The sequence below is a fragment of the Danaus plexippus genome, chromosome Z (genome assembly GCF_018135715.1).
Source record: "Danaus plexippus chromosome Z, MEX_DaPlex, whole genome shotgun sequence".
Taxonomy (NCBI): Eukaryota; Metazoa; Arthropoda; class Insecta; order Lepidoptera; family Nymphalidae; genus Danaus; species Danaus plexippus.
In genome coordinates, this window is record NC_083559.1 from 12,837,949 (window position 1) to 12,858,918 (window position 20,970).

General features: G+C 31.2%; 2 protein-coding genes across 5 annotated transcripts in view; one reads left to right on the forward strand and one right to left on the reverse strand.

Moving 5' to 3' along the window:
* LOC116777116 (protein ABHD18) lies at positions 1-5,069 on the forward strand. Of its 3 annotated transcripts, none has more exons than XM_032670484.2 (10): positions 1-222; positions 340-424; positions 582-764; positions 1,806-1,918; positions 2,124-2,262; positions 2,553-2,642; positions 2,725-3,250; positions 3,347-3,721; positions 3,908-4,043; positions 4,380-5,069. In XM_032670484.2, exons 1-10 carry the CDS (start codon positions 131-133, stop codon positions 4,444-4,446), a joined length of 1,806 nt encoding a protein of 601 aa, XP_032526375.2. In that variant the 5' UTR covers positions 1-130; the 3' UTR covers positions 4,447-5,069. The 3 variants fall into 3 exon arrangements, with proteins under 3 accessions (XP_032526375.2, XP_032526376.2, XP_032526374.2); XM_032670485.2 differs by having other exon boundaries at positions 3-222; positions 3,326-3,721; positions 3,908-3,984; XM_032670483.2 differs by having other exon boundaries at positions 4-222; positions 3,326-3,721.
* LOC116777115 (squamous cell carcinoma antigen recognized by T-cells 3) overlaps positions 5,057-20,970 on the reverse strand; it is a 24,127-nt gene continuing 8,213 nt past the window's right edge. For both annotated transcript variants that reach the window (XM_032670482.2, XM_032670481.2), the window contains 13 exons: positions 16,862-17,012; positions 16,053-16,129; positions 15,622-15,727; positions 15,215-15,424; positions 13,232-13,405; positions 11,042-11,153; positions 10,733-10,950; positions 9,944-10,214; positions 9,648-9,741; positions 9,453-9,573; positions 8,913-9,145; positions 7,831-8,016; positions 5,057-6,129 (listed from right to left, as the gene is read on the reverse strand). In XM_032670482.2, the coding sequence (XP_032526373.2) occupies positions 5,985-6,129; positions 7,831-8,016; positions 8,913-9,145; positions 9,453-9,573; positions 9,648-9,741; positions 9,944-10,214; positions 10,733-10,950; positions 11,042-11,153; positions 13,232-13,405; positions 15,215-15,424; positions 15,622-15,727; positions 16,053-16,129; positions 16,862-17,012 (2,098 nt within the window). In that variant the 3' untranslated portion in view covers positions 5,057-5,984. The remainder of the gene's footprint in view (positions 6,130-7,830; positions 8,017-8,912; positions 9,146-9,452; positions 9,574-9,647; positions 9,742-9,943; positions 10,215-10,732; positions 10,951-11,041; positions 11,154-13,231; positions 13,406-15,214; positions 15,425-15,621; positions 15,728-16,052; positions 16,130-16,861; positions 17,013-20,970) is intronic.

Here is a 20,970-nt window from a genome sequence, read left to right on the forward strand (position 1 = left end):
GTGATCGTGACATTTACATGACAAACATATGATTTGCACCAAAATACATTTACTGACGGATAATGAACACCGTAAAAATATTAATGTTCTAAATTAAACAAACCATTTAACAACCGCCCATTTTCCGAAAATGTCCGCTAGCAAATTAGATGCTGTGTACCGGAGTATACTATTAACAAAATTTTTTACTAAAGGATGGGGTAAACCAGAGAATTTGCGAAGGTAAAGCTATTCCTAAAACTATTCTACGTAACATCATGTTATTTTTCATGTGACCCATAAATTAAGTAAGAGTGTACAAAATTGTTTTGCAATATTTTATTTTTTCAAACTTTTTAGGTTATTCGAATTCAGAAAAGTTGTATCAAATCGAGATGAATGCTTTAAATTAGTTGAAAGAGATTATCCAGTAACAATAACGAAAGTAAGTGTTATATATCATCAATTATGTAAGTTCCTTAAACCAGTCAAACTAAGTCTAAAATCAATAAATATTTAATCTTTAACCTTGTGAGTTGCTTGTCTTAGGTTTTTAATTAAAAAAATTGAACATCTATTACTTTTACTGTTTTATTTATTAGGAACAAAATCTGACAGACTGTCGGTTATTGGAGGGATATTTTTTAACACCATTGGAAAGGTATCTACCAGGCATTGTTCCAGAAATTGCTCAGAAAGCTCACTTTCAAATATTACTACCAGTTCACTGGCCGGACCCACGATGCAAGCCTGTGTGTTTACATCTAGCTGGAACAGGCGATCATGTAAGAATAAATTCTACCAATGCACACTTTGTATGGACAACAAATATATAACATGATATATATATATATATATGTATCAGAGAAAATTACAAAATATTAATTAGTTTCTTGAATGCAATTTATACAAATTAAAATATGTATTTTAATTTATGAACACTAACAAACAAAGCTAGATTTGTCTAATAAATCTCATATTATTTTTCAAGTTACACAAGTAATATTCCCTTCAACAGAATGTCTGATTAAAAACACTAAAGATAACCTTATCAGTGTGTTGAAAGTGATATATATTACATCATTAATGACATCATTATATATACATATATATACATATATCATATTAAAATAGTGTTTGAAAACAAGTAAAAATACTTTCACCCTTCTAGACCACTTGGCAGGTCCTAATGTAATTAAATTAAATACTTATGTCTGATAGGATTACGAGAAAAATGAATACCCGTATGGATTATAAAAAAATTACAAAGTTTTATTTTAATGTAGACAAACAAGATATTCATAAATTTCTTAACTATTTGAATTACATTCTTAATAATTAATTCATGATACCATTTAACACAAAAAGTAAAATTATATATGTTAAAAAATGGTCATTTCAGCCAATAATTACATTTTGATTTTATGGGGCTATGGAACGATGTAAAGTAGACATATAATGTATGCCCTGGTAGTCAGGCTTCAATATGCAGATAACTGTCCTGTTAAAAAAATTTATATTGAAAAGTGGTTTAAGTTAAATATGAGAAGTTATTTAAAATGTATATATAGTCCATTAAGATTCTGACGTTTAATAAGTCTACACATAGCTCGCATATCCTACAACATATACACTTTTTGTATGAACATAATTTTGGCTGATGATGTTGGTATTACGTGTTTACAAGCAACTCTTCACATTCGTCTGTAATGAATCAAGTTATAAATATTAACGTATCTAATTTTATTGTGATGCATTGCCAATTATTTCATTTGTGAAATAAACTGGTATTTTTTATATTATATAAATGTAAAATATTTTATCAGTTTTTTTGGCGACGGAGAAATCTTATGGTAAAACCGTTACTAAAAGAGGCCGGTGTTGGAGGTATCATACTTGAAAATCCTTTTTATGGACTACGAAAACCTACTGATCAAGTGTGAGTAATGAATAATAAATTACGACAAATTATTTTAATTTGATATGATTATTCTATGGAAAGGATTTAAACGGGTGGGTAGTTCGCCTATGCCTAATCTGGAGACTATGCTCATATTAAAAATTATCTATGTGAGAAATATATAATTCTAGAAACTGTAGCCTTATTTTTTGTTATTGTTATAATAATAGTATAATTTTGATAGACGATCCTCGCTTCACAATGTGTCGGACATCTTCGTGATGGGCGGCTGTCTGATCCTGGAATCACTGGTTTTATTTCATTGGTGCGAGCGGAACGGCCTCGGACCTCTGGGTGTCACAGGGTTGTCGATGGGTGGCCATGTCAGTTGTACTATATTTATATATATATATTATTTTCTTAAATTACTTTACTAACATCACTACGATCTTTTTACAATTCAAATTAAAAGACTTCATAAACCTATCTGAGTCATCTAATGTATTTTATCAAAACTTTGTAATGATTACTCTTCTGAGTTGTAGTGATTATTTAATGAAGAAATATGGCATGTAAAAATGTTATTACACTAGTTAGATAATAAACGAATCAATCAATGGTTTTTGTACTATCAAAACTAAACAATATAAAATATTAAAGAATTCTTCAACAGATGGCTTCCTTAGCAGCAACCAATTGGCCTAAACCACTCGTCTTAGTTCCATGTCTTTCGTGGTCAACAGCTTCTGCGGTCTTCTTGCAGGTTATAAATTCATAATCAGTAACACAAAAAAAGTTCTTGGTCTTAAATTCACCTCAACTTAGTTTTCTGAACTTGGTTTTAGGGCGTAATGTCCCATTCCATTAACTGGGACCTCTTAGAAGACCAGTATATGTCTGATGGCGTCTACAGAGAGAAATTATCGAAAATGGTTACCATAGTGGACGAGGCTTTTCTTGCCGGCAAAAAATTTGCTCGAACTTACACACAGACCATGGAAAACACCGCCGCTATGAAACCGCAGACAAATACAGATGATATTATAGATTCACTGAAATTTAACGTCGGAGCTAAGAAGATGGACATTACTTATAAGGAGAACGCCAAAACAAATGCTCAAATCGTTGACAATAAACAAACTGTAGATAATAAAATCGATTTACCACATAGCGTTAAGAGTGTCGTGGACGTTGAAGACGAGATAATAAAGGAAGAGCTGAGAAAACTTCTGTGTGATAATAAAATAAGTCAAATATTATATAACAAATTAACATCCAATAAACATTTCGAATTGGAGCCCCAAGACATTGAGTTTATAAACAAACTGGACGATGGGAAACTTAAAGTGTTCCTACTTAAATATCAGAGTGGTAAGTTTTATAAACGTCCAAACGAATAATATACCATAAATATTTTCCTGTCATTAATGTTATATATTTTGGTAGATATACCAAAAATGTCTACAGTTTCAGACAACATTTCGAACGAAAAATTACCATTGGATGGCAACAATAACAAAACAGTCAAAATAACTCCGGCGATAGAAAACTCTAATTCAGTAAATCAGAACAAAGAATCCTCTAATGAGAACAAAGCTTTGGTAACTCCTGATGAGAAGATTTCGACGTCTTTAATTAAAAAAGAACGCAAATCCTGGAACGTGTCAGAACTCACTTCGGACCTGTGGGTGAACTTGCCATTCATGAAATCAGGAAAGAAGATAGATATAGGTAAAATCCACTGGCGGGACAGAGAGGCACTGCAGTTTATGCGTGGAATTATGGACGAATGCACACATTTAAGCAACTTTTCTGTGCCATTCGATACATCCCTTATTATAGGTGAGTTTTTATACTTTGTATTTTTACTGACTGAATCTGTCCTAATTTACCCTAAGTAGAGGAGCATTCGAGCGCCATCAAAAAGACCGAAGTAATTTTGCTTTTAATACTTATTATATTACAAAGAATAATAATGCATTAATATACCATAAGTTATAAGACAATTTTACAAATGTTTATTTACAGCGGTCTGTGCGAAACACGACGCCTATGTACCGCGAGAGGACGTCGGTACTTTGGAGGAGATCTGGCCCGGAGCTGAGGTGCGCTACGTCGACGCCGGACACGTGTCCGCTTACATTCTGCACCAATCGCTCTTTAGGTATACATGCATTCACAGACGAAGGAACATGCGCACACACACACACACACACACATCCATATCCATAAACACAAACACATACTCAAGCGCTTACACACAACACTCGCACCCATCGAATACATTCTCATTGATTGGACCGCGGCCAGTTATCTAATAATAAAAATTACATTCCATACATACCTAGAGGCTGAAAGGCTTATGAGAAAACCATTCTAGGAAATTCCTTTACGGTTACATGTAGTCTGTAGAGGGAAGACATATATATATATATATATATATATATATATATTATTATATATACTAGTAGAAACATTAAGTACAGCTTCAAATCTCCAGGTCCTGCATCAAAGAGGCCTTCGAGAGGTCTAAACTAAGGTGGCGAGACGGGAAACACGTCGATTGACGTTAGCAATGGACGTCATAGAAAAATCATATCCCAGGAACATTTTGGCTAAGTAAATTTATGTATTTATGGGGCTGTAATTTCTTACTATATTGTGCAATTGTCGGCGTCACTTATTTTACAGGAGGCGTTGTTATTTCTAAGTATTTTTACTGTTTTCAGATAGGATAGCCTTTTAACGTGGTGCTGTGTCCATATAAGAGTAAAATTTAACCGGTGCAATGAAATTATTTATAGTCCACGTACAGTGTTGCCGCAGCACTAATTGTTTCTACTAAATTCTATGGATTATTGTTTAGTTTATAGTGAGTTAAAATTTTAGTTAGTTAGTCATCTAGTCCAATGCCATAACGTTTATTGTAAGCACAATATTATTGTCCGGCTGACTTCAAAAGTTAAAAACTCGTTTCATTTCCAATATAAAAGTACAAACGGAAGAAAAAAAAATTGTATCGGGTGTATTTTTTTTTTTTAGTTTTAGATATTAATTTACAAATGCTTATATACGTTTTAATAACATTTCGCAAAACACGTAATTTACAAATTAACATCTACTCGTCGTTTTATTGTGAAGTGTTAATTATATTTTTTATGAATAAATATATTTACATTTGAAGTTGAAAGTCGTTTATTTACTCAATAAAGTAACTTTTTACAAACATTTTTTTTTTTATATTTTTAATGTTTTTGAATACAATATAAAATAAAACAATCAAACATAAGTAACAGTTTCCTTAAACATAGCTATTATTATATGTCAAGATCGAAAATTTTGGATCGGAACAAAATACACGTTCTGTAGTCAATGAAAGAGGTAAATGTCTATATACAATACTCATATCATGTACTACACACAACCTACAAAAAAATTAAAAAAAAAAGCGCAGAATAAAATATCAATAGTTTTAAATCTGACACGTTACTCAAATAACACCGTAACAAAACTGAAAAAGAGTTTATATATTTTATTAATTAATTTCAAAGCCTAAGCCTAAACAGAATAAACTCTAAAACGGCTAAAAAACTTTTGCATATACCTATACCAAGCAGTCTGAAATACAATCGTAGAAGTCCGTTCAATCATCCTAATATATTAATATTAATGGCAACACTAGTGTAATCATCTATAGTGCTGTGCAAGCATGATTTAAATACATCTATCGATCAAAATATTACTCCCCATTCTATCGGAGCACATGTCTATTGCGGTATCCAATAATGACAGTATAGTCACCTAACAAGCAATCTTAAGAGTACATTTAATAAAGTCCATTACAATTATTAGACACACGAGTTCTTATAAACTCATAACTAATTCACATGTAACAGATAACTTTTAATCCAGAGCACATAATAGTTCACGTAATAAACACTAAAATATACCTTAACGCTTCACAAATAAGGTCTATCATAGAAAATCACTTCACGAATAAGCACAAATAACATACTATTATACCAGAATGAATAAGTAATATTAAACTAAACAGAGAAACAGTTTATCGGACTAAATTGGTTATTATCTAAATGTAATAAGGTTTCTATTTGTTGAGCAACAGTGATCTAAAGTCGCTGTTGCTGAGGGGTTTCTTGGAGTCCCCGTTGCTAGTGTTGGCGTTACTGGACTTGCTGGTGGAAGGCGTCTGCAACACCCGCGGTATGAAGCTACTCAATTGAGTACGGCGCCTGAAACGAAATGAACCCTGAAATGGACGGTTGCATTAAACGCCCTCCCCCCCTCCCCCTATTATACAGATAATAAATAGGTACGTAAGTGATATTTCCGTTATTAGTATAAACAAATATATCACACGCTATTGATAACGATATATGTAATTCATCAATTCCCAACCCCCCTCCCCCCACTCAATAGTTCTGTTCCTAAAAAAATATATTACAAAAACAATCAAATTTTGATTTAGTTAATGATTATTTTAAATAATATTTATTCATTATCTAATATTAAAAAAAAAAAAACAAAAATAAATGTGTTTTTTTTTTATTAATTTTCATTATTTTTTTCAATTTTCGGGACGTAATAAAGGAGGAGGTTGTAAATTTCTTTTTAATTTTCTTCAAAATTTGCCAGATGTACTGCACTTTACTTACTACAGACCGCAAAAAACACTCTTATGGGTAAATTAAAATTCGCTACTGTAGTACCACTTCAGTATATTTAGTCCAAGTTAACTTACGGATCATAAACTGTTTTTCATTCATAAATCCTGACACATTATAGCGTTAAATTTTATTATTGAATGAGTAACAGGAAACGCTTCGTATGTAGTGTGACGACAAAAACTTGTAATAAGGATACTGTATACTCACGTGTACTTCAATGGTCTATATTCAGTCAATGACTCATCAACACACAGCACAATTTATGCCAAAAAATTTTACGACACGTTTTTGACAGTTCACACCTAGTAAACTGAAAAAGAAAGCTTTTTGCGTGCCAAATCTACGCAATCAACAATATACATATAAAATTCGGTCGCATTAACTAACGAGTGACGTATCGAGGGATATATACGATCAAGGGATAAAGTGTTGTCACGTAGCAGACATGTCGTATCAAACGCTGTAAATTCAATTTGGTCGTCTTATAAGAATAACGAATAATTTGGTCGCCGGCCATTTAATAAGGCCTTGTTAATTTTTCTTCGTGGGACGTAAAAATTTTGACAGACAATCATATTTTGAAGGTTCGTTAGCAAATGCCTCTTTTAGATATAAAAAACAGAGCTTGGTGGAACTCGGTTTTAATCTAGCGATAATAATTACATACCTAGATTTAGTCACAAATCATTAAGTTAGATATGTCTTGTAAATAAATGGATTACGCGTGCAAAATTACAGACAATAAAGGCAGTGATCTGCGACCCGAGACTCCGTAAAGCGTCACCATTTTAAAGACGTATGTATTTTAATTATTAAAGGCTATATAATAACCGTAAGTTTAATGTATAAACTTATAATACGAACAAGTTCATTTCGTCAAAACCAATTCAGTTCTTGAAGGACCAATATACATATATCGGCAAAAAATTAAGTATATGTATTACGTTTATTCGTATTATGTAATATATATATATATATATATATATATTAAAATTATTGGCTCCTTTAATATTTGCAAATATAGTAAACATTTCTTCGACCGTCACACACTTCGTATTTTCCGCGGTTACCGGTGCTCTGTATATGTAATCTTAAATTAAATACTCCTTACATAATTCTCTACATACTAGTTATTTCATTTTCTCCATTGAAAATTTTATACACAGACATTTTAAATTTATTTCATGATATTTTGTTAAATTTTTCAGTGCAATTTCAATGGACATTATTTTATAATGCTGGCAATTGTTGATCAAATAAACTTACATTCCTCCGCCAACATCACGTTTGACGCTTCCAAGTACATTGGTTTCCCCCTTAGGAGGAGGGGCACTTACGGCCACTTCTATATTCCTGTCTTTAACAAGAAGCCCGTTGGTCTTCGACAGGGCCACCGAGGCTGACTCCTCGTCCTCGTAGTCTATATAGGCCAGACCTTTGGGCTTCCCGTCTCTGTTAACAGAATTGAAAAAAATTAAATATATTAGGTCGCAACAAAAATATTTTATTCCCAACATAGTCATAACATTATAAAGTGCAAACTATTATCGTCAATCTAATAATGAATACAAATATCACTCATAACTTAAAATATCTTAAACTGAACATAATTCGGATAAACAAATTGAAAACTCAAAAACCAGTCACCATGTATACATTAAAATGAAACAAGTATTAAGCTCGTCGAGACGTCGATACGTCTCGTCTGCCGGTGACCACGGCTGCTGCGAAGTAACCAACACGTCGCGAGCATGTAGCTTATAAAAATAATAAAATACGCGCAGTGATCCGAAAAATATTAGTTTAATTTAGACGAATACTCGCGAAAGTCTCAGATCTCATTACCGTATACACAGTTGGTGTGTGATCATAATTAATGTCCTACAGACATACATATAAAACACGAATGAATGTGAATGTTTGATTTAGAAAAATCATTTAATATTTGCGTTGTATAAATTAATTATTTTTCAACCATATTTTATTTATGTTAAGAATTAAACTTTTCTGATATTTTATATACAAATACATCACATCAAATATAATATAATAAATAAAATAAATAATATCATCAGCCTATAGGAGCCCACTGCTGAGCAAAAGCCTCTTCTCACATGGACAAGGTTAGAGCATTAATCACCACGCATGTTCGAGGAGGGTTGGCGATTTCAATGTTATAATTTGAAATTATAAGTCCAGGTTTCCTAACGATGTTTTCCTTCATTGTCTGTCAGTTGTGTCTAAATACTCTCAGAAAGTACAGACGACTCGGAAAATTCACATTGTTACTATATATTAATAATATAATATAGTAAATTTTTAATCATATGACTAATTCTAACGCTTACTTGAAAGTAACAATCCTGATGTCATTCAGCTTGCCATATTTATCGAATATTTCAGCGAGGGCCTCTTTGGTGCAGTGTGAGAACGGTAGATTCCTCACAAACAGTTTGTTCTTCTCTGTTGTCATAGCGTATTTAAATGTCGGCTTGGTCTTTTTAGATGAATATCGTGATAGGAACATCGGTCTACCGTCCAGAGCTGTTCTATCGTGTTTCAGGGCTTCATCAACTGACTCCTGTGTGAAATATTTATTATTAGCTATGATTCGAACCGTGGACTCCACTAATGTTATCTCAATCCCTTTGCCAACTAAACTATCGTGTCCATACAGTCAGTTAATTCAAAAGCTCATATATGAAGGTCAACATTTATTAAATGATGAAAACATTGTAACAGACGTGATAGTGTTATACTTTAATTCAATGTGCTCCAAGTATTCACCAAATTTAAAATATTATATTCTTAACTCATATATACAGTATATATATATATATATATATATATATATATATATATTAAATCAATCATATAAATGTGCTCACAGTAGTCTTATATTGACAGTAACAGATTGATCCACCGAAGGCTTTGACGCCAGCCCTCACTCTCATCGATACAATCTCGCCGAATTCAGATAGTTTGTTCCTCAAATTGTTTTCGTTGAATCTGTAATAATACGCGTTTTTTATATAAAATTATAGTTATAAAATAAAGCACAATTAATAAAAAAAATTACTCACTTAAAGTCCAAATTGCTCACAAATAATGTGCAAGCCTCCCTTCCCACCGCATCTTCTGATGAGCTGTCTTTGCGTGGTCTCTTTGTCTCTATAACTAAAATTTTAACATTATAGAGTACTTAAAACAAATCATAGGTCTGGCTTTATCTAGTTATATATAATGTCGTATATACATGTCCTTATTATATCCAGTTCACATAATATGGTATAGGAATTATTATTTTTAGATAAAACATTGTTCGGAACAAATTGCAGCCTATTTCGTTGAAATTACTATAAATTTTAAGAATACGTACCATGATCATTATCATCATGTGGTCTCTTCACACCACTATCTCCGTCCTTCTCTGACTCATCAACATCCATATTGTCGTCCTTCTTCCTCTTCACCTTAACTTCTTCTGAAGTGTTATCGGACTTTCTTTTTCCTTTGTTAGATTTCTGATGTACCGTCTTAGCTTTATCAATTTTTATTTTCTTGTTCGTCTGCTGTTTCCCTTTCTGCTTGTATCCTAGCATCTTTTCCTTCATGGCCTGGTAATTATCGCGCCATTCTTTCAACTTTCGCTATAAAACAAATTAATTCATATCAAACTTATATTGAAATAATTTCAACAGTACAATTCATTAACACCAGGCAACTGTGGAATAAACATTCTGAACATATTTTACTTATTTTGATAATTTTGATGGTATCGAGATAAGGGTCTCTGAAATATACATAAAGAAAGAACTATATAAAGCGTCCACTCACTCACTCACTCAATCTCTCATAATATATAAAGGGTCCACTCACTCACTCAAAATATATAAAGGGTCCACTCACTCACTCAAAATATATAAAGGGTCCACTCACTAACGTAGGGGTCTTTACAGAAGCCCCTCTACAATATAAAAGCACTGTCATTAAAACGACCATGTAATCCTAACTTTTTGACGCTTCGGGCAGCTTGCGCCAACATAAGTCACAAGCTTGCTAACGAAACATCAAAAAAAGCACATAAAAAATGCTAAATGATGGCGTGAATCCTCTTCTTTTAATCATGCATATCCTAAATATCAAGAAAGCAGACCAGCCTCTTTACCTCACACATCTCCTGGCACTCCACGAGTGTGCTGAGTCCCCCACAGTCCCTCTCGTAGTCGCTCCACAGCCGCGCCACGGCTGGCGGGTAATCACTCACACTGCGGAGGGCCCGACGGTGGAGATCCCTCAGACGCTTGTTGACTGGCGGATCGCGGTTCACCTCCAGATGAATCAGAGCCTCCCAGTACTTCGACAGGGTCTTATTTTCACCGTATTCTGAAAATTGGAACATAGAAATTTGATTAATATAATGTTAGTAAATTTATTCTCGAAGACCTCATGAAGAAATATAATGTCAAACACTTACTGAATATCTCTTCAAATATCTCCTTGCCCTGAACGGGATCCTTAATTTGTTTATATTCAAGTCGAGCCCAAAACAGTGGAACTTCACAGTCGTTGGCTTCATCTCCCCACGCCTGTAACAATAGTCAAAATTATATATATGTATATATTTACAATTATTTTTCTTCAATTATTTATTGTATAATTTTAAACGAAAAGCGACCAGAGAATAACAATCACTATTAAATAGAAAAACAAAAGACATAAGTAACAATATATTATGCTAAGCCAAAAATATTATTTATTTAAATAGTTTATTATAAAGGATTCTTGAACAAACGCATATTTATAAATATTTATAAGTTATTTCAAAAGTGGTAGGTTTGTATAGAATCTGGAATCTTAAAAAATATACACATGTAACATGTGTCTAGGTGCTGTCAGCAGTTGAATACAAAACCTCATTGTCTGGTGTTACCTTTATAATGTATCAATATTATTTAATACTATTTTTACATTGATATAAATATTTTGATAATTTTATTTATACATAAACGCAACTTATTACAAGGATTGGACTTAAGTCATTCAAAGTATCTGCGGTCCTTGCTAATAGAACATATATAACATTGCTGAAATATACAAGTCTTAATTGAAACTCAATAAACCGTCTGTTCTTTGGCAGAGCATCTTTAAGCTGAACTATGCTTATGCGAAATAATTCTGCGACTGCCTTATTGAAGTCTTCAGTTCAAACGCTACATGAAATGCTACTGGGTAATCATTACTACAACATCCGATTCCCATACATTTCGACTTTCTTCGTTCAGAAATTAATAAATAATTTCAAACTGAAATAGCCAATCAACAAAACAATATATGTATATATCAGCTGACAGAATATGACAAAAACACTTTTTTTAAATGTAAATAATGCTAAGTGCTCTAGAATTGAATTATTTATTAGGCAACAAAATAATCTATATAGTCGTTGAAAAAATTATACTCTGATCAAATTACAGTGTAAAAACGTCATTTGATTTAACGATAGCTCCCTAAAGCTACGAAATCACTCGGCTTTGATCGGATTTGCCTGTCGTAGGTACAATTATACACCCTATATACCGTTACACCCACTATTACACAATTGTTTTTGTAGCCAAAATTATTAAAGTATGGTCAGATGAGCATAAATCTTTTGGGGCTTCACTAACTTAGCTTGTAAAGTATTGTCATCAAGATATAGCTAGCTTACTTCTAAAACAAGATACTATACTCAAAAGCGTTCAGACTAATGTAGTCACTAGGACTAGTTTGACATAACTTTTTTCTTCTCACAATTTAACAACAAAACTCTATAAATAACCTTTATATACTTTAAATTTTTTTAGAGATTATGATTTGCAAAGATCTGTAACAACTTATAGAAATGAAATTAGCAATGAAGAAACACCATTTCCTCTACATGTTAAATAAAGGATTATTGATTTTTAATATTATTAATTGTTTAATAAAGGCGAATTTATATGAGCATTTTCCGAAAAATCACTTTATTGCTCTTGAAACAAGTAAATCATTGTCTCGGACAGTAAATCGAGATAATTTTATCGAGTAAGCCAAGGAATTCTGTAAATATTTATTGAATATAAAATATGCATTCCACTTGCATACGTATGTATGTAGGTAATTAAAATGTAGTTTTTAGAATCTTAAATCTACGATGATAACGCTTTAATTGTAAAACTTACAATTATATATTTAAAAAAAATATATAAACAACGAAGGGCCTTTAGTAATAATCAGACAAAATACTAGGAGGGCATATCGAAATAGGTGTTCTGGCGTTGACTCACTGTAAATTCACAATACGAATTCCTAAACACAATAACCGAGTAGTGCAAAACACGAGAATATAGAGACAAAATTAGTTAAATCACTGAACTATAATAGATTTTGAACATATCACGTAGTACGGAAAACAAGAAGGAGATTTTTAAATATGAAACATAAAAATACGTAGTTGAAAATGCTTTTAATATTGTACGAAACAAAAAATAGACATACGAAATTTTACTTTTAAAAATAATTTTAAATTGATATCTATGTTCAGAAAATAAAAGTATCGCCGTGGAACAGATAAAAATGGCATGAAGTTGAAAAGAAACAAAAGTATCGAAAAAAAAATCGATATATATATCGATAATGTCACTACCTCAGCGAGTGAGTCCCAGGCCAGTCTGAATGTTCGCCGCAGTCTATCCACGTGCTCCTTATTATCGAAGGACGTAGCTCGACGGATGTACTCTAGATAACTCATCCAGAGCTTCTCGGCTTCTTTATAAGTTTCCATGCCTTTAGACAGCGCTGTCTCGAATAGTGACTTCACCTGGAATAACGGATTTGGGGTGTTTTAAATTACATGTATACAATTTTTGACCGCTACTTCGCCCGCGTGAATTTGACATTGGGATTAGAGAGAAATGTATAAAGTATTATAACAATGAATATGTTAATCAACCGACAGCGACATCTATAGGTTTTGTCACGAGACTCTATACACAATGTAGCTGTTATATCTCGATTCTGCGAGAACCATACGGAATTTTAGCATACTTAGTGTTCTGAAGCCTAAGCTACGTTACTGTAAAGCTAAATAAAAATTCGTTTAAAAAAAATTGCGTGAAAAAGCAACACACATCTCTACATTCATCCATACTCATAAACATTCACAATTATATCATTCGTAGAATATATTAAAGATTTAAGAAGATAAGGATTTACGAAATTATTGTTTAATAATTTATTGTTAAAATAAAATGCAAACTAAGAACTAAACACTTGTATTAAGATGTGACTATTAAATTGAAAATTAAAGTAAGCTTTTCATCTTACTTCTTGTTTGCAAAACATGGTATTTCTTTTAAGTTATGTGTTTATAAAATGATAATAAGATTTGAAAAAATATTCTCGAGAATATTTTTTATTTACCTGGAAATTAAAAAAATCAAAACTGAAATTAAAAATTTTGAAAGTTTTATCAAAGAAAGTATAATAAATTCAAGAACATCTGAAACATAAATTTCCGTAACAGATGTATGTACATAGGTATGCATTAAATAAGGTAGCTTAATAATATAAGGTGCAAAGATTTACGAAAGATAAAAATGTTTTTTTTTTTTTGTAAATGTTTTTACGGCTCTGGATATTTACTTTTGAGCCTTATCGTTACAAATTATCATTTGCTATTTATGAGATAAAAATGTTATCCGTATGTATTGCCAGTCGTAAAAACATCGCAGACCGATTACACTGACATACCGACGTAAATTAATGATTTAAAAAAATCAATCCGAATATAGCTCATTGAGATTTGGTCGTAAAATATTTAGACATTAAAACTGAAAACTAATAAGGAATGATATAAGAATATATATAATATATTAAGAAAGCTTTATGATTATTTATCCGATGTTATTTTTCAAGTGTTATGTTGGATGAAAATTAAAAATATCGGATATAATCGGAAAAGTTTTATTGAAAACCGATAACTTGAAATTTAATGTTATTTACGAAAACGACGGTCCATATGACGATTCATACATAAATAATATACAGGGTGTTTGGAAAGTGAATACCGATAGGTAATGGTGTTAGCTACGTGTTGCGCCTAATTAAATAACATTTTGCCTTAAATATAATGACTTAACCTTATTTTACTATTTTTTCTAAAAACTCCCAATTTTTTTTATAAACCCAAACTATGTTTTTACTAACAACCAAAAAGTAAAACAAAATACTGCATTCGTTAGTGTCGTCTCTCTTCGTTCATATTCCATTATAATTTTATACAAACAATTTTAAATCAAATAACTGTGAAGCATCAAACTATCATAAATCAAAAAAAAGGCCTATGTAAACTTTACGTGGCAAAAAATTTTACGATGTATACTTTAAAAATGGTATCAAAACTTCTTTTGTTAATACTCTTTCTAACTGTATGTAACATGTACCGTTAATAAAGAGGTAATTCTACAACTTTTGAAGAAAATCTTTTTCTCATCTTAATATCCTTTGAAAGAAAGAATGGTACGTGACATTTCACTTGGCTCGTCCCGACATTTTGTACACCTTATTAATGGATGTCTATGAAAAGTTAATTTCTTGGATAAAGTCTGATTAGAACGTGATTGAATACCTCCTCAAAGCTCTTCTCCTCGTGTTCAGCCTGCTGCATCTTCAGCACCCAGAAGGTGTGCCTCCTGGGACAACGTCTAGTACACAGGTCATGGATACGATGTATGGTGGCTCGAGACGAAATAGCCTGAACATGTTTGGCCAATGCCAGTAGCAGATCGTGAGAGGCTTCGCAGGAGATGCATTCGGTTGTCGCTCGGTCATACAGCACCTGGACAAAACAAAAAAAAAATATATATATATAACACATATTTAATTGAGTTAACAATATTACCAGTTTTAATAAGTTTCCTGGCAAGGTAATATAAGCTGTACTATTATTATACTAAGGGAATGTCTCATACATTTTTTTGATTCAGGGACTCACTAAAGTATCTTTTAGTTTTCATCAATCTTCATATACAATACCTTCAGTATCCCATTGCTGTCGCAGTCGACGTATCTCTTCTCTTTGGACAAATCTATGACCGTATCGATGTAGTCTTGATAAATTTTGCATTTTTCATCAATATCCCTATAACGGAGGAGATTAAATATTAACATTAAAGTATATAAAAAAAAAAAATTGACTCAAACGGTTTTATAGAAAATATTCATAAATATGACGTATAAAATTAATACAGTGGCTTTTAGAAATCACATTGCATAAACACTAGGTTATTGATAATGACATTTCTATACAAAATCAATCGTTTTAAAAGTCAAATAGGACCAAAAGTTAATAGATCTGATTTGACGAGGATTCAATTTTATTCATTAAATTCGACTCAAACCGAATGGTCAAGTAAATTAAAAAAAATTAATAACCAAATGAGTCTTAGTATATCATTACAACTTACTCAATCGTCAGTAGCTTATCTTCATACGGTGTAATTTTCTGTAAATATTCAATGGCCGCTTCATGTTGCTTTTTAACCTGAAATTATATAAATATTCGCTTTATATCGACTCCACAGAAATGTCATTAATTTATTGGTTTAATTCAATACATGGTATAATTTTTATTTTTAAAAAACTTAGTTTCCTGTTCAGACTGCTGTTCTGGGATACCCTCTTTCCTATCAACCGAAGGCGTCATAAAACTGACTAGGCGTCATAAAACTGACACTGACGGATCCTCAAAAGACGGCATAGTTTTACACACTTAGCAAAGACACTAGGCACTAAAAAAAAAACTTTAAAATTATGATAAAAAGATTTAGAAGTACAATGCTTAAAGAGTGTTTTAGCTTTAAATTACTCTATCTCTTTGTCTACAATAAGAAAGGATAAAAATAAGTCTTAAGTTAGGGAAAATTTAATGAGATCCTTTAAAGAAGCCAACGGGAGACTGATAGAATAACCATTTTAACAAGCTACGGGCTTATAATGTATACTGAAAATATGTAATCGAAATTCTCGCTCAGTCAAGATAACAATACTCGTAATTAAAATATTCAAATATCTCAGTTCTTAACATCGAGGCTACCAGTACCTATATCCAAACTGGAATAAAAAAACCTTTTTAGTTAAACAAAATTAACGCATAGTTAAGCTTAACTATCTGTCAGAATTGATGCTTATTTTATATCAGCATTTCATAGTATGAGTTACATTTTTATATAAAGCCAATCGTTTCTCAAGTAACGTGAAGCCGTAGACCTCTTACCTGATCCAAGTATTCCTGATCGTGGACTTGCAGCACATATTCTTGCAGCAACGGCCAGGCCTCTTCACCCCTCAGTAGAGGTCGTGACACAGCCTCTTCCAAACACCATAGAATACGCTGTTGCTGCTCCTTGTACTCCGGATCGTCTTCGCTGAGGATTTTACATACCATGGACTTGTTATGGTGTGTCAATCTATACTAACTTTGTTAACAAGACTTGTCAACTATAATATAGACAATCATTTCTTTTTGCGAATGATTGTCGGATTTAAGTATATATTAGTTGTGAGAGACGTTCGAGTGCTTTAAATTTCAGTTAGGGAAAACAAGTTTAGATTTCGTTTGACTGGAAACAATGGAGGAACGAAAATGTTATTTATAAAATAAAATACACATGTTAATAAAATATTAAATTTAGATATTTTTTAAATGTGTATCTGTCTGCTATATATAAATAACAAAGTATATTTACATAATAATTTCCTAAGTAATTATTTTGTTCCTATTTATCTGCCTTTCTATTTCATATGCTCATGGCGATTATAATGGAAAGAGCAATTTCCTTGTTATTTTTGTGCCGTAACATATTTTGTTAGATGAACGCGTAGCTGACAGTTTGACGAATATTTAGAGTTAAATTAAACAAGGAGGAATTCAATAAAATCATGTTATTCTACGCCTGGTAATTATATAATATATCTTAGCATTTCAAATTTCATCCTTTAATGAGAAAATAAGAATTACTTACAATGTAAAATTAGCGCAAGCGAAACCTTAGCAAAAGCATCGAAACTAAGCATTATATATATATGTTCTTTATTTTCACATACAATGTCTTGATTTTTGTTTCCAAATTTTTTCAACAATACATAGATGAAAAATGTTAAAATGTTACTTAATTTCATACATTATAAAGCAATTATCTTCTAATTCAATTAAATATAATTTTACATTGTAAAGAGTGGAATTGTTTAGTCTGTTGATTGCAATATAAAATAAGTACTAATATCGGATTATCAATCCCATGATTTTGTCCGGTTTTATTCTGAACTTTTTGACGAAAAGCACTCTTTTTCTTTACAATAATAATATGTATGTATTTATTAATTATATCTCATGGTTGTATTGAATTTCGTGTTAAGTTGTATCGGGGAAGATTTTTCTTGAAATATCTTCAGTAGAAATTTAATCGCAGACCGTAATGGCAATTCTGATTGATATGATTTTGCGTAAACAAGTAATAATATCAATTAACACGTAATATTGTAGGAATTCTTATGAGATATGATTACATGGAATTTTCAACTTATTATTTTTAAACTGGATACTGCCCGCAACTTTGTCCGCGTCAAATTATATTAATAATATGGTAAACAATATGGAGGTATATAACAAGTAAATATAAAAAAAAGAGAATATTTTTACCAACATCCGATTTTGATGAAATAAAGATGAAATATTTTTACTACTATCAGATTTTGATGAAATAAAGACCAAATATTTTTACCACCATCCGATTTTGATGAAATTAAAATCAAACCTTTTTACCAAAATCCGATTTCGATGAAATTAAAACCAAATATTTTTACCAACATCCGATTTTGATGAAACAAAGACCAAATATTTTTATCTACTTTCGATTTTGATGAAATAAAGACCAAATATTTTTAACTAAATCCGATTTTGATGAAACAAAGACCAAATATTTTTATCCACTTTCGATTTTGATGAAATAAAGACCAAATATTTTTAACTAAATCCGATTTTGATGAAATTAAAACCAAACATTTTTACCAAAATCCGATTTCGATGAAATTAAAACCAAACATTTTTACCTACACCCGATTTTGATGAGAAACAGACCAAGTATTTTTATTAATATACAATTTTTGTAAGCTAGTTTAATTATTTTTCAAAACTAGAGCTATCGTAACTTAGCCAACTCAAACCAAATCAGTTCAGTAATTTTGAAGGTTATCGACATGGGAATAGTTTTTAATCGCTTGCCTCGTGTTTCCTTGTTTCTCAACACAGAAACTATAAGTGTACTTTTTTATTGCGCTATATTTCCTATAATTAACACATTGATTTTAATATTCTAATATTTGCCTCCCTGACAGCTAGCAACTAAATATTGTATCGAAAATTGTCAAATTCGCAGAGCTTAAAGTATGGCTACGTCGCACTGCATTGCACATTTTTTTTATATATAATCTCTGTAGGTGAAAAAAAAAAAACAAAGAAACATCGTGTTATTATATCTTAAAAGTGTCATAAGCAGCGAAACCAAACAAAATAATTTAATAAGATTTATATATTTACTAAGAATTGTAATTTTAAATTAAACAAAATACTGCCGGTAACTTCGACATAAGGAAAGAAGGTATATTAATACTATGAACTAACTGGCTCATACATTTTAGATCTACAGTAAAAGCATGTGAGTTGACTACTGTTTTTTCTTACTAATTTTCATGAAATAAAGACCAATTGTTTAATAAAACTGAACTACACATACAAGGACCTCGTACATGCAGGTTTAAAGTCAATAATTTTAGTATAATGAGTGGAACAGACAAACAAACAGAAAAAGATTATTTACTTGCCCTGTTTTCTATACATCCTTCATAAAACCAACTCCAACGATAAGCAAATTTTTACGTAAATATTATATGATAATTCAAAATCCTTTTTATATATCCATTTTATATAAAATATTAAACATTGGCAGAGCAAATGATAGGAATTCGCTGAGCACAAGATAATGTTACCTATAATGTATGCACATATAGATGTAAACAGATATATTTTTAGTAGGCACATTGATAACCACTTGATGAATAATAAATTTAAAAAAAAACACGTTATAACAATGTATAAAATTATATATAACAATTCCTTGACTTCGTCTACGTATAACTAATTTATTATGCAACTGCAAGCATTGACGCCTTTTCAATAATGTTAAAACTGGCCAATAATTTCCGAGATCATTCGAAACAGGGACGTGTAGACAGACACACATTTATAATTGATTGAATTTGTTAGTTATGTATTACATACTACCTCTTTTTTGTTTCCAGTCATTTTAGTTAATGTTATCTAAAATATTCGTTAGTACGCTCAGATAAAACTATTTTCTTTTTTTCATTTAACTCGGCGTTTTTTTACTTAACATTATCTCAATGAGACACTTATCACGTGTTCCCGTATCACGGTTACTGAAAAATTATCGAAACGTATGGTAAAATAACAAAAAACTCGAGTTAAATTCAACAACAATATAGATTTCTATTGATTATTATTTTTTTTATTTAATCGATTTATGATCACAACATTCTTTATAAATATTAATTTTTGTTGAAACACATAGTCAGTTTTGATAAAGGTATTTTGTTAAACCTTTGAATTAAACCAACTACTTTTAAATAAGGTCGCTGAGCATGAATGAAACAAGTGACAGATAGACAATATATATATATATATATATATATATGCCTGCCTCTGCCTGCCTCTCTATCGCACGCAAAAGCTACAGCAGTAACATTCTTACAATATTAAAATTAATAATAAAGAAGGATATAAAGTTTTTTTTTTATAAAACCATCTTTTGCCCGCGACTTCGTCCGCGTAAAATACGATCAGCTCAATAATACACACATATGTACATAAAATGTGATCGTTATTTATAGTACGATACTCACTTTTTAAATTTACATTTTTTATAATACGAATTCTATCAAATAAATTTTATTTTGTTTGCTTATATATTTAATACGCTATGTATTGGTCTATAATATATAGTTAAACAAAATCGCACTGCAAAATCCCGAATCATATATGAATCTTTGTCATAAAATGGCCCAAAAAATATGCTATGTTACGATGAACAAAGCAAAAAATAATTTTATTGTAGGTACATTGAAGTTGAGCATAGTTTGAAAAAGTAATAGGAATTATTTGAAATATATCGTAATTTCTCTTAAACTATTTCTAGCCCGCGACTTTGCCCGCGTATATATATCTATATATACATACAAACTGTCATGGCTGTCATCTTTAAATTACCATGTCATAATTCTGTTCGAGCATATAAAAAACGTCATATA